The 14,956-nt window shown below is 38.4% G+C and overlaps 1 protein-coding gene across 1 annotated transcript in view; it reads right to left on the bottom strand.

Moving 5' to 3' along the window:
- The window catches only part of prtga (protogenin homolog a (Gallus gallus)), a 50,588-nt gene that overhangs the window by 1,768 nt on the left and 33,864 nt on the right, over positions 1–14,956 (bottom strand). The window contains exons 11-16 of the mRNA XM_081372336.1: positions 13,786–13,881; positions 12,898–13,084; positions 11,385–11,512; positions 11,100–11,270; positions 2,336–2,500; positions 681–804 (exon numbers count right to left, since the gene is read on the bottom strand). Of these exons, the coding sequence (XP_081228462.1) occupies positions 681–804; positions 2,336–2,500; positions 11,100–11,270; positions 11,385–11,512; positions 12,898–13,084; positions 13,786–13,881 (871 nt within the window). The remainder of the gene's footprint in view (positions 1–680; positions 805–2,335; positions 2,501–11,099; positions 11,271–11,384; positions 11,513–12,897; positions 13,085–13,785; positions 13,882–14,956) is intronic.

The following is a 14,956-nucleotide window of genomic DNA, read 5'->3' as shown; positions in this document are numbered from 1 at the left end:
AATGCAGTTCAGTCATGGAGAAATCAACTAACTGACATTTATGAATGCATTTGTAAATACCCAATAATTGTCAATAATTACCTAACCAAACTCTTATTTTAGGATAATTTATATACTATTATAGTATTTATTAAAATTACGAATTCGCTTTTATTTTTATTTTTTCAGTTATCATTTTAAATTTAGTTTAAGTTTTAGTAAATTTGCTATGAGCTTTTGTCATTATTATTTTTTGGTAACGCTTTACAATAAGGTTTCATTAGTTAACATTAGGCAACTTACATGAACTAAGCATGAACAATACTTCTTCAGCATTTATTAATCTTAGTTAATGTTAATTTCAACATTCACTAATACTTTATGGAAATCAAATGTTGTATTTGTTAACATTAGTTAATGCACTGTGAACTAACATGAACAAACAATGAGCAGCTGGATTTTAATTAACAGTAAAAAATATCAATAAATACTGTAACAAATGAATTGCTCATTTACTACATTAACGAATACATTAACTGTAAAGTATTACTGTTTTTTTCGATTTCGTTAATTTTTATAAAAAATTTTAGTTGTAGTAATTTTAGAACTTAGAATGTTGCCCTGAAATAAGTATAAAAATGATTTCTAACAGTTTTAGTTGCCAGGTTGGCAGGTGTTTATAGAGCTATAGACTCTCTTACCTGGTTTTGCTCCTGTAGGCCAGTATGAGGATGCAGATGATAATGCAGATTAAAGCGATACACACACCCACTGCTATCCCCGTCATTGACCTCTGATCCAGGTGATAGAAACCATCAGAAAACGCTGTGGGTGAAGCATAGACACGGTATTAAAGACGACGCCAAGACTTGCATTGTGCTTTCATTCAGTCGATGTGGAATTTCACATGTTAGATCATGTATTTTTGGCCTCAGTGTGAAATGGCCAATAGAGGGCGCTGAGCATGGGCGAGGCTAGACCCTTTTTAGGGGTGCTTCAGCACCCCTAAAAAGGAGCTTAGCACCCCTAAAACTTGGAGTAAGAAATGTTGTTATTCTAAAATATATATATTTTGTCTTTGACAAGGTTAAATAATGTTCTTCATCTTCAGTCGGCAGCAGCGCCAAGCAGAGCGCAGGTCAGAAACAGAGGCGCGTGTGTGTGTGTGTGTGTGTGTTTGTTCATCTGAGCCTCATTGGTCTTTCACTTCTCGTCAGTGTCAGAATATTTGAGATGACCAATCAAATCAAAGTAGGCGGGCTTTATGTTCACAGAAGCTGCTGCTGAGCGCGAATTTTACATGGAATTTTAGCAGCACGACTGACGCTTAAATTTACGGTCAAGTGCGAGTTAAGATGTAAGTAGCCTAGCTAAACTAAACATTTTATATTTGACAGTTTTTTAGGTCATAAATGTTAAACGAATGACAAAAATAATTAGAAAACTAATAAACTTTTGTCTAATTTCACCATTTTGAGCTGAAAATACTCCTATATAACGTGTAATTATGTCATTGTGAGGGGACAAGAAACATTAACAAAGCCGTTTTCATAGGCACAAGATTAATAATGCATGTGTACATGTTGAGAATTAATATAATACAATTTGTAGCCTTTGTAGTGATGGAGATGAGGAGAGAGCAGGTTTTAAATCTATTTCTTATCCTTTTTTGGCCTTCAAACGTCTTGAAATGCACATATCAGAGAAATAAAAATGTTTAACCCAATAACAACCTCAAATTTATGACCTCTTTGATTATAAAGCCCTGTCTACGGCCATGTATTAGGCCTAGATCAGTAATGAATGTTTACATATTGTGAATGAATTTAATAAACCTGGTAGCTTTGTCTGAGAAAATTATTCATAAATCAACCTGAAATCAGTTGACCCTATGTTTACTTTCTTCACTGACAGACAAAAATGAAAAGCCTTTATCAGTCAAAGCTCAGCTTTAGGAGGGGAAAAGACAGAGCAATAGAAAAAAAAAGAGAAAAAAAGTGTGATGCTGATGAAGTGTGGAAAATAAACAGCTACCCGCACATGGTTTTAAAGCTGTTGTTATCCAATTTTTTTGGCCTTCAAAACATCTTAAAATGCACATATGTAGATCAGAGAAATCAAAATTTTCTCGGGGGAGCATGCCCCCGAACCCCCCTAAATGCCTTGCATTTGGTACCTCAGTGATTATAAAACCCTGCCATATGCATGTTACTGGATGAATCAATGAAACTAGTTAATAATGCGCATTAGACCATAAACTAACTTTTTTTTTTTTTTTTTAAATCATACCCTCACTGGGGGCTGAGCCCCCCTAAAATGAAAATCCTAGAATCGCCCCTGGCGCTGAGTAAAACACCTGTGGCGTGGGAGGAGCCATGTGTTCGGGGGGCGTGTCCGTCACGCACGGTCACTTCTGCAGCCGGCGAGAACGGCCCATCTCCCATCTGATTGGACGCTGAGACCTTTACCAGGTACACCTGACCGGACTGAAGATTCTCCAGCAGGGCCATCGTGACGCTCCCTGACAACGAGACCGTAAGGTGAACATTATTATCCAAAATAATGAATACACCCATTAATAATTTACATCATCGGCTCAAAAATCCTGTGAACCTTTTAGGAAAAACACTTTGCAAATGACTTTATCTGTATTCAGTAAATGGGTGAATATCACAAACAATTAAAAAAAGATTATTTTACATGAAGAAAATTATGATTACAATTTCTGCATTTGACATTTTTCATAAATAGTAAAATTAGCACATTTACCCAATGTTTTTTTTTTACGTTAATATCAGCAAATATTAAATTCAATATAACAAACACGACCATGATATAAAAACAAAAACATAAAATATAAATAAGCATAAATGCTACAATTTTCACTAATTGCAAGTCACATTTACAAAGAAACGGCAGTTAACACATTTAATAAAACGTGAGATTTTGAAGTAGAAAGATTGAAATTGTTTTTCCTATAAAACATACTCTATTATAGTGCCCATTGATTCTTTCTTTTAGGAGACAATAACTTTATTTGATCTTTGATAATGTTCACATTCACAAACTGCTCTATTACACACTAAATGAACAGTAATATTCAAAAAAAGCATAATAACAGCACTTTAATCAGCCCAAAAACTTAGATGAGAATTATATATATTTGCATTACATTTAAAAAAATAATTGTGTTTACATTTATGCTAAATATAATTTCTGAAATATGACACAGACACGTGTGATTTTTACTGCCGGACTCGTGACTCTTCATGTGACGCCACAGGATCAGAGTTTTACTGCAAACGAAACCCCGTCAGCGGTTCTCTGTGCCCAACAGATTCAGGGTGTCGAGGGTTAAAAGTCAAAGGTTTAGTGACTAGTCTCGAACAACCCAAAACAACCTGAAGCAGCAGCCCGTCTGTGACCGTAACTGTGATTTATCCTGTCAGATCTGCAGGGCTGAACGTGTAACTGAGAACACATGACATCCGTGTGGCTCATAAAGACTCATTCCAGCTTTTACAGTCTCTGACACGGATTTAGACCTACAGTAATAAACACTGACCCGCTCATCGGTGTTAGACCCAGCCAGATGTCCTTTAATATGTGTTTATATTTAGTAATAGTTCTTTTTTACGCCATGTCAGCAGCAAGGCGAGCATAAAGTGAATAAGTCGTACAATTAACAAAAAACTATATAAAGCATTTAAAATGATTAATTTCTAAAACACACGTAGGTGATACATTATTAAATGCATTTTTTTGTATATCCGAGTAAAAATGTTGACGTGCTCAAATATAATTATAATTATATACTAATTCTTTTTTTTTTTTTTTTAACATTTGTTTATTGATTTTTCAGTGACATAACAAAATCAAGAGGTAAATTCGGGAGTCAAAACAATGTCAAGTACAACTACAGAGAGAAAAAAAAATAAAAATAATAATAATAATAATAATAAAATAAAAAATAAATAAATTAATAAAAAAAAAAAAAAAAAAAAAATTAAATTAAGCAGAACAAAACAAAAACACAAAAAGGTCCCCCACTGCTAAATAAAAGCCCAATATGTAAACTTTACAGAGATAAATAAAAAACATCCCGGCATGCTACCAATTCACACAAGAAAAAACAAACAAAAAAACTAACAATTAGTAGACAATCAGGGTGGCTACTCTGGAATAGCCGTAAAAGTCAACCCCTCAACATGTGCAAAAAATGGACCCCAAGTTTTATTGAACTTTGCAAGAGAACCATGTATCGAGCACCTAACTTTCTCCAACTTCACAAACTGTAGGATGTCCCTGATCCAAGACGAGCGAGAAGGCGGCACAGGAGACTTCCACCTCAATAAAATCAAACGTCTAGCCAATAAGGAGACAAAGGCTACAAAGTCAGCTTTATATTTAGGAAGCTGCAAAGTAGGAGGTAAAACCCCAAACAAAGCGGTACATGCTGTTGGATCAAATTGAACCCCCGTACAAACAGAAATAGAATGAAATATCTGTGTCCAAAAATTAAATAGTGAAGGGCAAGACCAAAACATATGGACATGGGTAGCTGGAGCCTGATGACATCTAATGCACATGGGATCAACATCATTATAGATTTTGGAAAGCCTAACCCGAGTGAAATGGGTACGATGTAGAATTTTGCACTGGGTCAGACCATGTCTAGCACAAATAGATGAGGAGTGAACCCGACGCAAAATGGCATCCCACAGCTCCTCCGAGATCCCCTCCCCTAGATCCTCCTCCCATTGGGTTTTAATTTTATGCTGCGGGGTAAGCTGCAAAGAGTAGATAAGATTGTATAAACATGAAATGGCACCCTTAATGGTAGGCAATGGGGTTAGAAAGGAGTCAATTAGAGAGACCGCTGGGAGATTTGGGAAATTGGGGCTAAGATTACGGATGAAACTACGAACTTGAAGATATCTAAAAAAATGCTGTCTAGGCAAATGGAATTTCTCTGAGAGTTGCTGGAAAGATGCAAATGTACCAGCAATATACAAGTCCCTAAATGCCTTGATGCCATAGTCAGACCACAAAGAAAAAGCCCCATCAATTAAGGAAGGATGAAAAACAGGGTTAGCTGATAAAGGTGCTAGGAAAGAGAAGGTCTGTAGACCAAAATAGCGTCGAAATTGCTTCCAAATTTTAAAAGTGGATTTAACTAAAATATTATTGCAAAAAGGGGAGGGAGAAAAGCTAAGAGGAGCGTGGATGAGAGCAGTCAACGAAGCAGGTTTAACAGAAAACATCTCCATACAAAACCATGTAGGAGGAACTGGTGCCCCCTCCAGAGAAATCCAAAGCTGAATTACTCTAAGGATGGAAGCCCAGTAATAAAACCTCAAGTTAGGAAGGGCCAAGCCCCCAAGGGTCTTAGGTCTCTGCAACAGCTCCTTTCGCATACGAGGGACCTTCCTGTTCCATATAAACTCAGTAATTGATTTGTCTAATTTGTGAAAAAAAGACTGAGGGAGAAAGATAGGTATGCACTGAAAGAGATAAGACAATTTGGGGAGAATATTCATCCTAACCGAATTAACCCTGGCCACAAGGGAAAGAGGCAACAGTGACCACCGTTGAAAGTCCATCCGTATCTGATCTAACAAAGGGGCAAAATTATAATCAAACAAATCTTCAAAACGGTCTCTAATCTGAATACCAAGGTATTTAAAGCCAAATGGAACAATTTTGAATGGGGAACCCTGAGCAGCATTTTGGGCACCTTGATTTAAAGGAAACAGCTCACTTTTGTCCAAATTTAGTTTATAGCCTGAAATCTGACCAAATGAACTAAGGATGTCAAGAGCAGCTGGAACTGAGACAGAGAGATTGGACACATAAAGTAATAAGTCATCGGCATAGAGGGAGACCTTCTGTTCAAGACCATATCTTGTTATTCCAGTGATGCGTGGCTCTGAACGAAGCGCAATAGCCAGAAGTTCAATAGCAACAGCGAATAAAAGAGGACTCAGAGGACAGCCCTGACGAGTGGAGCGGTGCAAAGGGAAATAATCTGAATGGGTGTCATTAGTTCTGACTGAAGCCACAGGAGATGAATAAAGCAACTTAATCCAAGAAATGAACTCCTGACCAAAACCAAATTTCTCCAAAGCGTAAAAAAGGTAGTTCCACTCCACTCTGTCAAAAGCCTTCTCCGCGTCTAATGAAATTACGGCTTCCGGCCCCATTGACGTAGAAGGATTGTAAACAACATTGAGAAGTCGTCTGAGATTAAAAAAACCATGTCTGTTCTGGACAAAACCTGTCTGATCCGGAGATATTATCAAAGGCAAAACAGATTCCAGTCGCAGAGCTAATAATTTGGACAGAAGTTTTACATCAACAGATAAAAGACTAATTGGACGGTAACTTGAGCAGGACAGAGGGCCGTCCAGACTGCATAGAAAATGTTGCCCGTTTAAGGTCATCTATGGTGATTGGGCCCTCTAACTGCACAGCAGTATCAGCATCAACCTTAACCAACTCCAGTGAGTCAAAAAAAACTATCCAGGGCTGACAGATCAGACCCAACCTCAGAAGTATATAAAGAGGAGTAAAACTGTTTAAACTGGTCATTAATTTTTTTTGGATCAGTTGTGATGCCAGAAGGAGTATGAATTTGTGAAATCTGCTGAGAGGAGGAAGCCTGTCGAAGCTGATGGGCCAAAAGTTTGGTCGCCTTATCCCCAGATTCATAATAACAATATTTAGCCTTAAATAAGAGCTCCTCAACCTCTTTAGTAGAAAGAACATCAAACTCAGCCTGAAGAGAGAGACGATCCTTATATATGTTAGGGGATGGGGAGGAAGCATAAATATGATCAAGCTGGGAGATTCGTAACCTCAATTCCTTTAATTTTTTTTTCCTCTGTTTGTTCTCATAGCAGCTGTATGAAATAATTTCACCTATAATGTATGCTATGGAGCGAAATATGTGCCATAATTTAACAAACAAATCCAGCATTTTGCAAACAAACTCAATCTACTTCGCAAAGGAAATCTCGACTCGCAAACAAAAAGAAACCAATGTGCAAGCACAAAGGTCACATATGCGTGCAGGCAGATTTTCTCACAAATGCGTGCAGGCAGATTTTCTCACAAATACGTCCAGGCAGATTTTCTCACAAATGCGTGCAAGCAGATTTTCTCACAAATACGTCCAGGCAGATTTTCTCACAAATGCGTGCAAGCAGATTTTCTCACAAATACGTCCAGGCAGATTTTCTCACAAATGCGTCCAGGCAGATTTTCTCACAAATGCGTCCAGGCAGATTTTCTCACAAATGCGTGCAAGCAGATTTTCTCACAAATGCGTCCAGGCAGATTTTCTCACAAATGCGTCCAGGCAGATTTTCTCACAAATGCGTCCAGGCAGATTTTCTCACAAATGCGTGCAAGCAGATTTTCTCACAAATGCGTCCAGGCAGATTTTCTCACAAATGCAGTTGAGCAACTTCCTCTTCTAAAACAGTAGATGGCGCTAAACTATAGGCTAATTTAGCGCTAGTCTCCCAGGAGAAGCACTGATTTGAAACTTGCCTTTGCCTACAGCTGAGGAAAATGACCGGTGAACGGGTGTGTTTCTGTCTTATTTGATCTATAATTAACCTTTTTGAGGTTTTCTCTTGCCAAACGTTTATTGCATATCTAATCCACATTAGCACTTAGTAGCACTTCACTCTCTCTAGGATCGGGGAATCTATAAGCTGAAAGCTCTGCCATCTTGTTGCTTTTTGTCATTTTTTTCTGCATCGGACTCATGCGAAATTACTAAATTAGTGATTATGTCTACACTTGAATGAATCTATTTCTTTCGCTCTCCATAAATTAATGAGAACATTTAATTTAATTGAAAGGAGGCTCCCACTTATTTATTTATTTAGCCTAGTTGGAAGTCAGCTTAACAATTAATGTAATAAAATAATGCAAAAAAAAAAATATATATATATATACAATTGTTTCTTATCTTGCCTGTGACGTAGCCTATGCAGTGCCCAAATTATTATTTTGGACACACAAATGAAACCCGCCGCTCAATTAAATGAAATGTTCTTATTCATTTATGGGGAACGAAAGAAATAGATTCGTTCAAGTGCAGACATAATCACTAATTTATGGTGCTAATGTGGATTTCTGTCTAGATATGCAATAAACGTTTGGCAAGAGAAAACCTCAAAAAGGTTAATTATAGATCAAATAAGACAGAAACACACCCGTTCACCGGTCATTTTCCTCAGCTGTAGGCAAATGCAAGTTTCAAATCAGAGCTTCTCCTGGGAGACTAGCGCTAAATTAGCCTATAGTTTAGCGCCATCTACTGTTTTAGAGGAGGAAGTTGCTCAACTGCATTTGTGAGAAAATCTGCCTGGACGCATTTGTGAGAAAATCTGCCTGGACGCATTTGTGAGAAAATCTGCCTGGACGCATTTGTGAGAAAATCTGCCTGGACGTATTTGTGAGAAAATCTGCCTGCACGCATTTGTGAGAAAATCTGCCTGGACGCATTTGTGAGAAAATCTGCCTGGACGTATTTGTGAGAAAATCTGCCTGCACGCATTTGTGAGAAAATCTGCCTGGACGCATTTGTGAGAAAATCTGCCTGGACGTATTTGTGAGAAAATCTGCCTGCACGCATTTGTGAGAAAATCTGCCTGGGCGCATTTGTGAGAAAATCTGCCTGGACGTATTTGTGAGAAAATCTGCCTGCACGCATTTGTGAGAAAATCTGCCTGGACGCATTTGTGAGAAAATCTGCCTGGACGCATTTGTGAGAAAATCTGCCTGGACGCATTTGTGAGAAAATCTGCCTGGACGCATTTGTGAGAAAATCTGCCTGGACGCATTTGTGAGAAAATCTGCCTGGACGCATTTGTGAGAAAATCTGCCTGGACGCATTTGTGAGAAAATCTGCCTGGACGCATTTGTGAGAAAATCTGCCTGCACGCATTTGTGAGAAAATCTGCCTGGACGCATTTGTGAGAAAATCTGCCTGCACGCATTTGTGAGAAAATCTGCCTGCACGCATTTGTGAGAAAATCTGCCTGCACGCATTTGTGAGAAAATCTGCCTGCACGCATTTGTGACCTTTGTGCTTGCACATTGCTTTCTGTTTGTTTGCGAGTCGAGATTTCCTTTGCAAAGCGGATCGAGTTTGTTTGCGAGTCGAGTTTTCCTTTGCAAAGTAGATTGAGTTTGTTTGCAAAATGCTGGATTTGTTTGTTAAATTATGGCACATATTTCGCTCCATAGTATGCTTTCAAAGTCTCCCAAAGAAGAGAGGCTGAGATCCCTGGAGTTCTGTTGGTAGTAAGAAAAAAGTCAATTTGATTAGAAACAAACTTAACAAAATCCTCATTAGATAACAAGCGCGTATTGAGACGCCAAGGGGGGCACGTACGTTCGCGCTCCTGTATGAATAACTCCAGTGTGGTCGGAGCATGATCTGATATTATAATAGAGTCGTAAGAGCAAGACTGAACAGAATGGAGAAAACGGTTGTCCAGGAGAAAATAATCAATACGAGAAAAGGAGTGGTGTACATGAGAGAAAAAAGAATACATTTTACCAGACGGATTAAGAAAGCGCCATGGATCAGAGACCGAGAACTCATCCATAAAAGATAAAATGGTCTTAGAGGACTTTGAGGGCACTCCTGGTCTAATAGAAGAACGATCTAATACAGAATTAAGCCAACAGTTGAAGTCACCCCCCATAATAAGTAGATGTGTGGACATGTCAGGTAATTTGGCGAACAATTGATGGAAAAAATTGTCGTCATCCCAGTTTGGACCATACACATTAGCCAGAATCACAGAATTACTATATAACTGTCCTGTTACAAACACAAACCTACCATTGGGGTCAGCTATTACATTAGAGCACACAAAAGGAACCGATTTGTGAATTAAAATTGCAACCCCCCTAGATTTACCAATAAAACTAGAATGAAATACTTGACTGACCCACCTCCCCTTTAATCTGATATGGCTGGAAGATTTTAGGTGAGTCTCTTGAAGGAAGACAATATGAGCACCTAATTGTTGAAGAACTTTGCTACGTTTAATAGGCTGATTTAGACCATTACAGTTCCAGCTAACAAATTTGAGTCCTGTCTAATTATATACTAATTCTAATACTTTTTTCTACATTGAAAAAAATTTTAGAAATAATTTTCACTCATAAATTTCTGGTAAATTTCACAAGAAACGCAATTAATGTATTGAATTAAACATGAAATTTTGAAGTTATAAAACACACTCTCCATTAATCTTTTTTATTTCCAACTTTGAAAAATATTTTTTATCATGTAAATACATTGATGAGAATTATATTTGTTTGCATTGCATTAATAAAAAAATTGTTTTTGTGTTCTTTTGATTTTGGACTGAAACATGACAGACATACACACACATATATATATATATATATATATATATAGAGAGAGAGAGAGAGAGAGAGAGAGAGAGAGAGAGAGAGTCTCGAATCTAATGCTAATAAATAGAAGGATAAATTTTTAAAGAAAGTTTTTTTTTTTAAATAAGTCTTAGAAAGTCTTCTTATAATTAATAATAATTACTAATATTATTTTTATTATTTAAAAAAAACTTGGAAAACTGCAGATGGATTCAGATATGTCCATTTATTTAGCTCTTATTCAATCATGTCATATCTGAACTACTCGGCTCAGGAGGATATCATAATTTGCAAACATGAAATGATACTGACTACCAAGAGAAGAGACACACACACACACACACACACACACACACACACACACACACACACACACACACACACACACACACACACACACACACACACACACACACACAACAGTCATACACAGACACGCTCACTAACACACACACACACTCACAAAATAACACACACATAATCTAACCCTCGCCTAAACCTACCCATCACACAAAACTTTCTGCATTTTTACATTTTCAAAAAAACTCATTGTGAATGATTTATAAGCTTGTGTACACGAGTCCCCATGAGTCTGTGTGCATTCAGGTTTAAGTCGCCGTTGGGATAGAAAAACATGTACACACTCACACACTCTCTCTCTCTCACACACAGACACACACACACACACACACCTTCTCTTTGCAGGATCTGCCACTCTCCGGCCGCCCATGCTCTGCGTGACGCGTACAGGATGGTGTAGTGTGTGACGGCCATGTTGGGCTCATCCGGAGGCTTCCACGACACCAGAGCCGCGTCTCCCTCGATCAGACTCACCTTCAGCCCGACAGGAGCTCGACTGGGAGCTGAACGCACAGGCAAACAATCACAACCTCTTCTTTTCTCCATTTAAAAAGCCTCTTTAATAATCAATATTTTTTTCAATACTACAATGTAACATATATAATATACATGTTTACCTTCAGGAAGTGTGGTCTGGTAAACCACAGGACTCCATGGGCTGGAGAGCTGATCCACATGAAGACGGACTGCAAACTCATAATTGGTGTTTGGGTCCAAATCACTGACCATCAGACTCTGGTCCGCACTGCAGGAACACACACCACATATTGGACGATGTGTCGCAAATGGCGCACTGTACAGTGTAGTAGTGTAGTAAGTGTATGAACTTTATATGGTTATTTAGTCATTAAACATCACAGTCTTATAGCCGGGTATTTATAGTAGGGGTGTAACAATATATCATGTCACAATATATCGCAATACAAAAATGCAACAATATGTGTATAATTCACCCAAAATGAAAATTACCGTGTGAGAAAAAATTCACATTTTTAGTGTCAGTACTACATTAAACTGCTATATATTATGTTGAATATAATGTTTAATAATGCAATAGGGGAATATTTGTGGGTCCTGATAATGCCAAATATCTTGTTACCAGTAAAAAGGCCTACATTATTATAAATATATCTAGTCATTGACAGAATGAAAGCATATTAGTCTATAATAATTCAGTATTTTCAGCTTCAGAATCATGAATATTGTTATTCTGGTGTCTCTATTGTCCTGTGCTTTGGGTTTCCAGGTCCAAGTCCAAGACTATTCATTTACACACAAAATACCAAATTTAGCATTTTAATCAATAGTAAATTTTTGGTTAACCTTTTACGAAATGTCTTGGAGTATCACAATAATATTGTATCGTGAGTTCAGTATCGTGATATGTATCGAATCGTGACATGAGGGTATCGCTACACCCCTAATTTATAGTGTACTTTTTCTAATTATAAACACACTAATCACACATAGTGTGTAAAGGCCATGGTCGGGTTTTGTCGGATCAGTGTGTTACTCACCCCCGTCTGTGCCTCTTGGCGTCTGACGCTTGTTTACTGACTGATTGAACATGCAGAATCAGTGTTTGTCGGGTCGTGAATGCGTGAGAAGTGACGTACTGTAATCTGGTGATTGTCCGTGTTTATCACCGCTGTGTGAATTGGCCTTAAAGCAACACCAAAGCACTTTTCCTCTTCAGTCCCCCTACAGGCTGGAAGCGGAATTGTCCATTACCGCTGTCGTAAATAATTTAGCCTACCGTCGCACGAACGTGCGCTGTTTATCCAGCACCGGCTTTAGAAATAGGTATGATAGAGTATGTTGCATGATTTTATGAAAGTATGATGTATTGCGACATCCGAAACGAAGACAAACAAAATAATGACTATTGTAACGCTTGCCGTAAAGCAAGTCAAATTTGAATTCGAACTACAGAAACGCTACCCGATCTGGCAAACTTGCATAGTGCGGTTATAGCCGATAGAGGGCCGCAAAGCGAATGCAGAAGTGCCGTTTGCCTTGTTACGAGTTGATGAACCACTGAAACCATTTTGGAAACATTATTTTAAAGTAAAAAAAATCTTTAGTGTTGCTTTAAGCATGTACGGTCTGTCTCGGGTCAGTCTTACTCACGTCTGCAGGTACAGCACCAGCGAGGCGTTCTGCAGACCCACAGGGTTACAGCGGACCGTGTAGTTGACCGTCTGTGCGCTGGTGAAGGCGGGTCGGGCCCAGCGAAGGAACACAGAGGAGGAGGAGTTACTGAGGGCGTAAACATGATGAGGTGGCGGAGGGGGCGGGACCAGCCGATCACGGACCGCTGCAAACACACAAGTCAAGTCACCTTTATTTATACAGCGCTTTTTACAATACAGACTCTATCAAAGCAGCTTCACAGTGAGAACATGAAAATGATACAACAAAGTTTGTTTCTAGAAGAAAATGCATCTACTTAATTGTCACACTCTCACACCACATGGACTCTTTATGCTTTGTCATTAACTGCCTTAGTCGCTCATTTGTCGTCATGGACACTAATTACATTCAGCTGTGCACTCGTCAGTCACCATCATTAACACCTGCATATATGTTCAGTTCTGTCTGAGTTCAGTGACGTCGATGGTAAGTGTGTGTTGCTTTCTGCTCGCCTGTCTGCTGGATCTCTAGTTAAATAAACCTTTCAATTGGATATTACGTTTTCCTCATCTGTCTGCCAGCAACCACCCGTGACATTAATCTTTTTACACTCATGCTACAATTTCAAATGTATGTTTCTAAATTATTATTAATGTGTGTGCTGCTTCATATTTTTTTGTGGAAACCATCATACATATTTTTTCAGGATTGAAAAGAAAAGCATTTATTTGAAATAGACTCTTTTGTAACATTATTAATGTCTTTACTGCTACTATGCATTGCATGTATGCAGTTCCTTACTACAAATAAAGCTAAATGAATCTAAACCACTTTTTTAGTAATGTTTGTAACACATGGCGTGAATATGTGTGTCGCTGAACTCACAAACACATCCCGGTGTGCTGATGGTCTGGTCCGCCTGGTACCCGTCACCCATGAAACTATAGGCCAAGAGTTTGACATGGTACTTCTTTCTGGGGTCTGTAATAAAGAAAGAGTCAAATATAAATATGTATGCATGTAAAATGCATTACAAGAATCTGTATTCTGACATGGCTTCTTACGCATGTAATCTGTGATCAGATTTTCAACAGCTTCGGTGAATAAGAGATGAAGCTCACGGCTGCACGTGTGTAACAGCAGATGTATGAGATCAGCAACATGTCAGCTGAAGTGTGTGTGTGTGTGCATTAGATAGCGGTGTCGTGTGTTTAGCATGTGTGCACGTGTGTCAGATCAGCAGCAGATGCCTTGAGCTGGAGGTGCTGGTCAGCAAGTTAGCGGTCGATCCTCAATACAAAAGACGAGTGTCCATCCCCCGTTGGGTTCATCCATCTGCCGGCACCCCCTCACTGACTGACCCATGACTAGCGGCCGCAACCCATTCACAGCCAGGCCAGAGGTTAAATCAAACACCCAAAGGCCATGGGAAACACACACGGACACAGAGAGGACAGTCACATGACCAAAACCTCGAGGATCATAAAGAGACCAGATATTGGTAGGATTTTCAAATGACATTCAAGAATCACAGCAAAGCATTTTAAAAAAATTGCACAAAAAAAAAAAAGTAAATTACTCTTTTTTGCATTAAATTATTTTATATATATTCCACTCAAAAAGAGCCATCTCTAGTCAAGGAGATATTAAACATTAGACTGGGTAGCATAACTATAGAGGTATTCGGGTCTGGAAATAACTTTCTTTTTTAATTTCCTGACATTTCCAGGTTTTTCATGAGCTCTGCCACTTAAAAAAACGAATGCAACACAATGTAGCTTTATCAAGCACACAATATGCAAATTTAAAATACACAAAACTAGTATACATTATTTTATATTTTGATTGTTTTTTATTTTTATATACAAGTAATGGTTTGAGTGTGACATCAGTTATTGACAGCTGAGGGTGTGAAGATTTTACTCAGTAAAACTAACCTGTCCTGTAGTTTTCACTTTAGTCACATGGTGGCGCTACACAACACAGCTTTAATACTGACATGACTGAACATGTTTGAGCTTCACATCCTTAGGAATTACAACTAAACGAACATGTA

The sequence above is a fragment of the Scardinius erythrophthalmus genome (assembly GCF_964197995.2).
Source record: "Scardinius erythrophthalmus genome assembly, chromosome: 8".
NCBI classification, from domain to species: domain Eukaryota; kingdom Metazoa; phylum Chordata; class Actinopteri; order Cypriniformes; family Leuciscidae; genus Scardinius; species Scardinius erythrophthalmus.
Note: the sequence above shows the minus strand (reverse complement) of the source record. Positions and strands in the feature narration are given on the sequence as shown.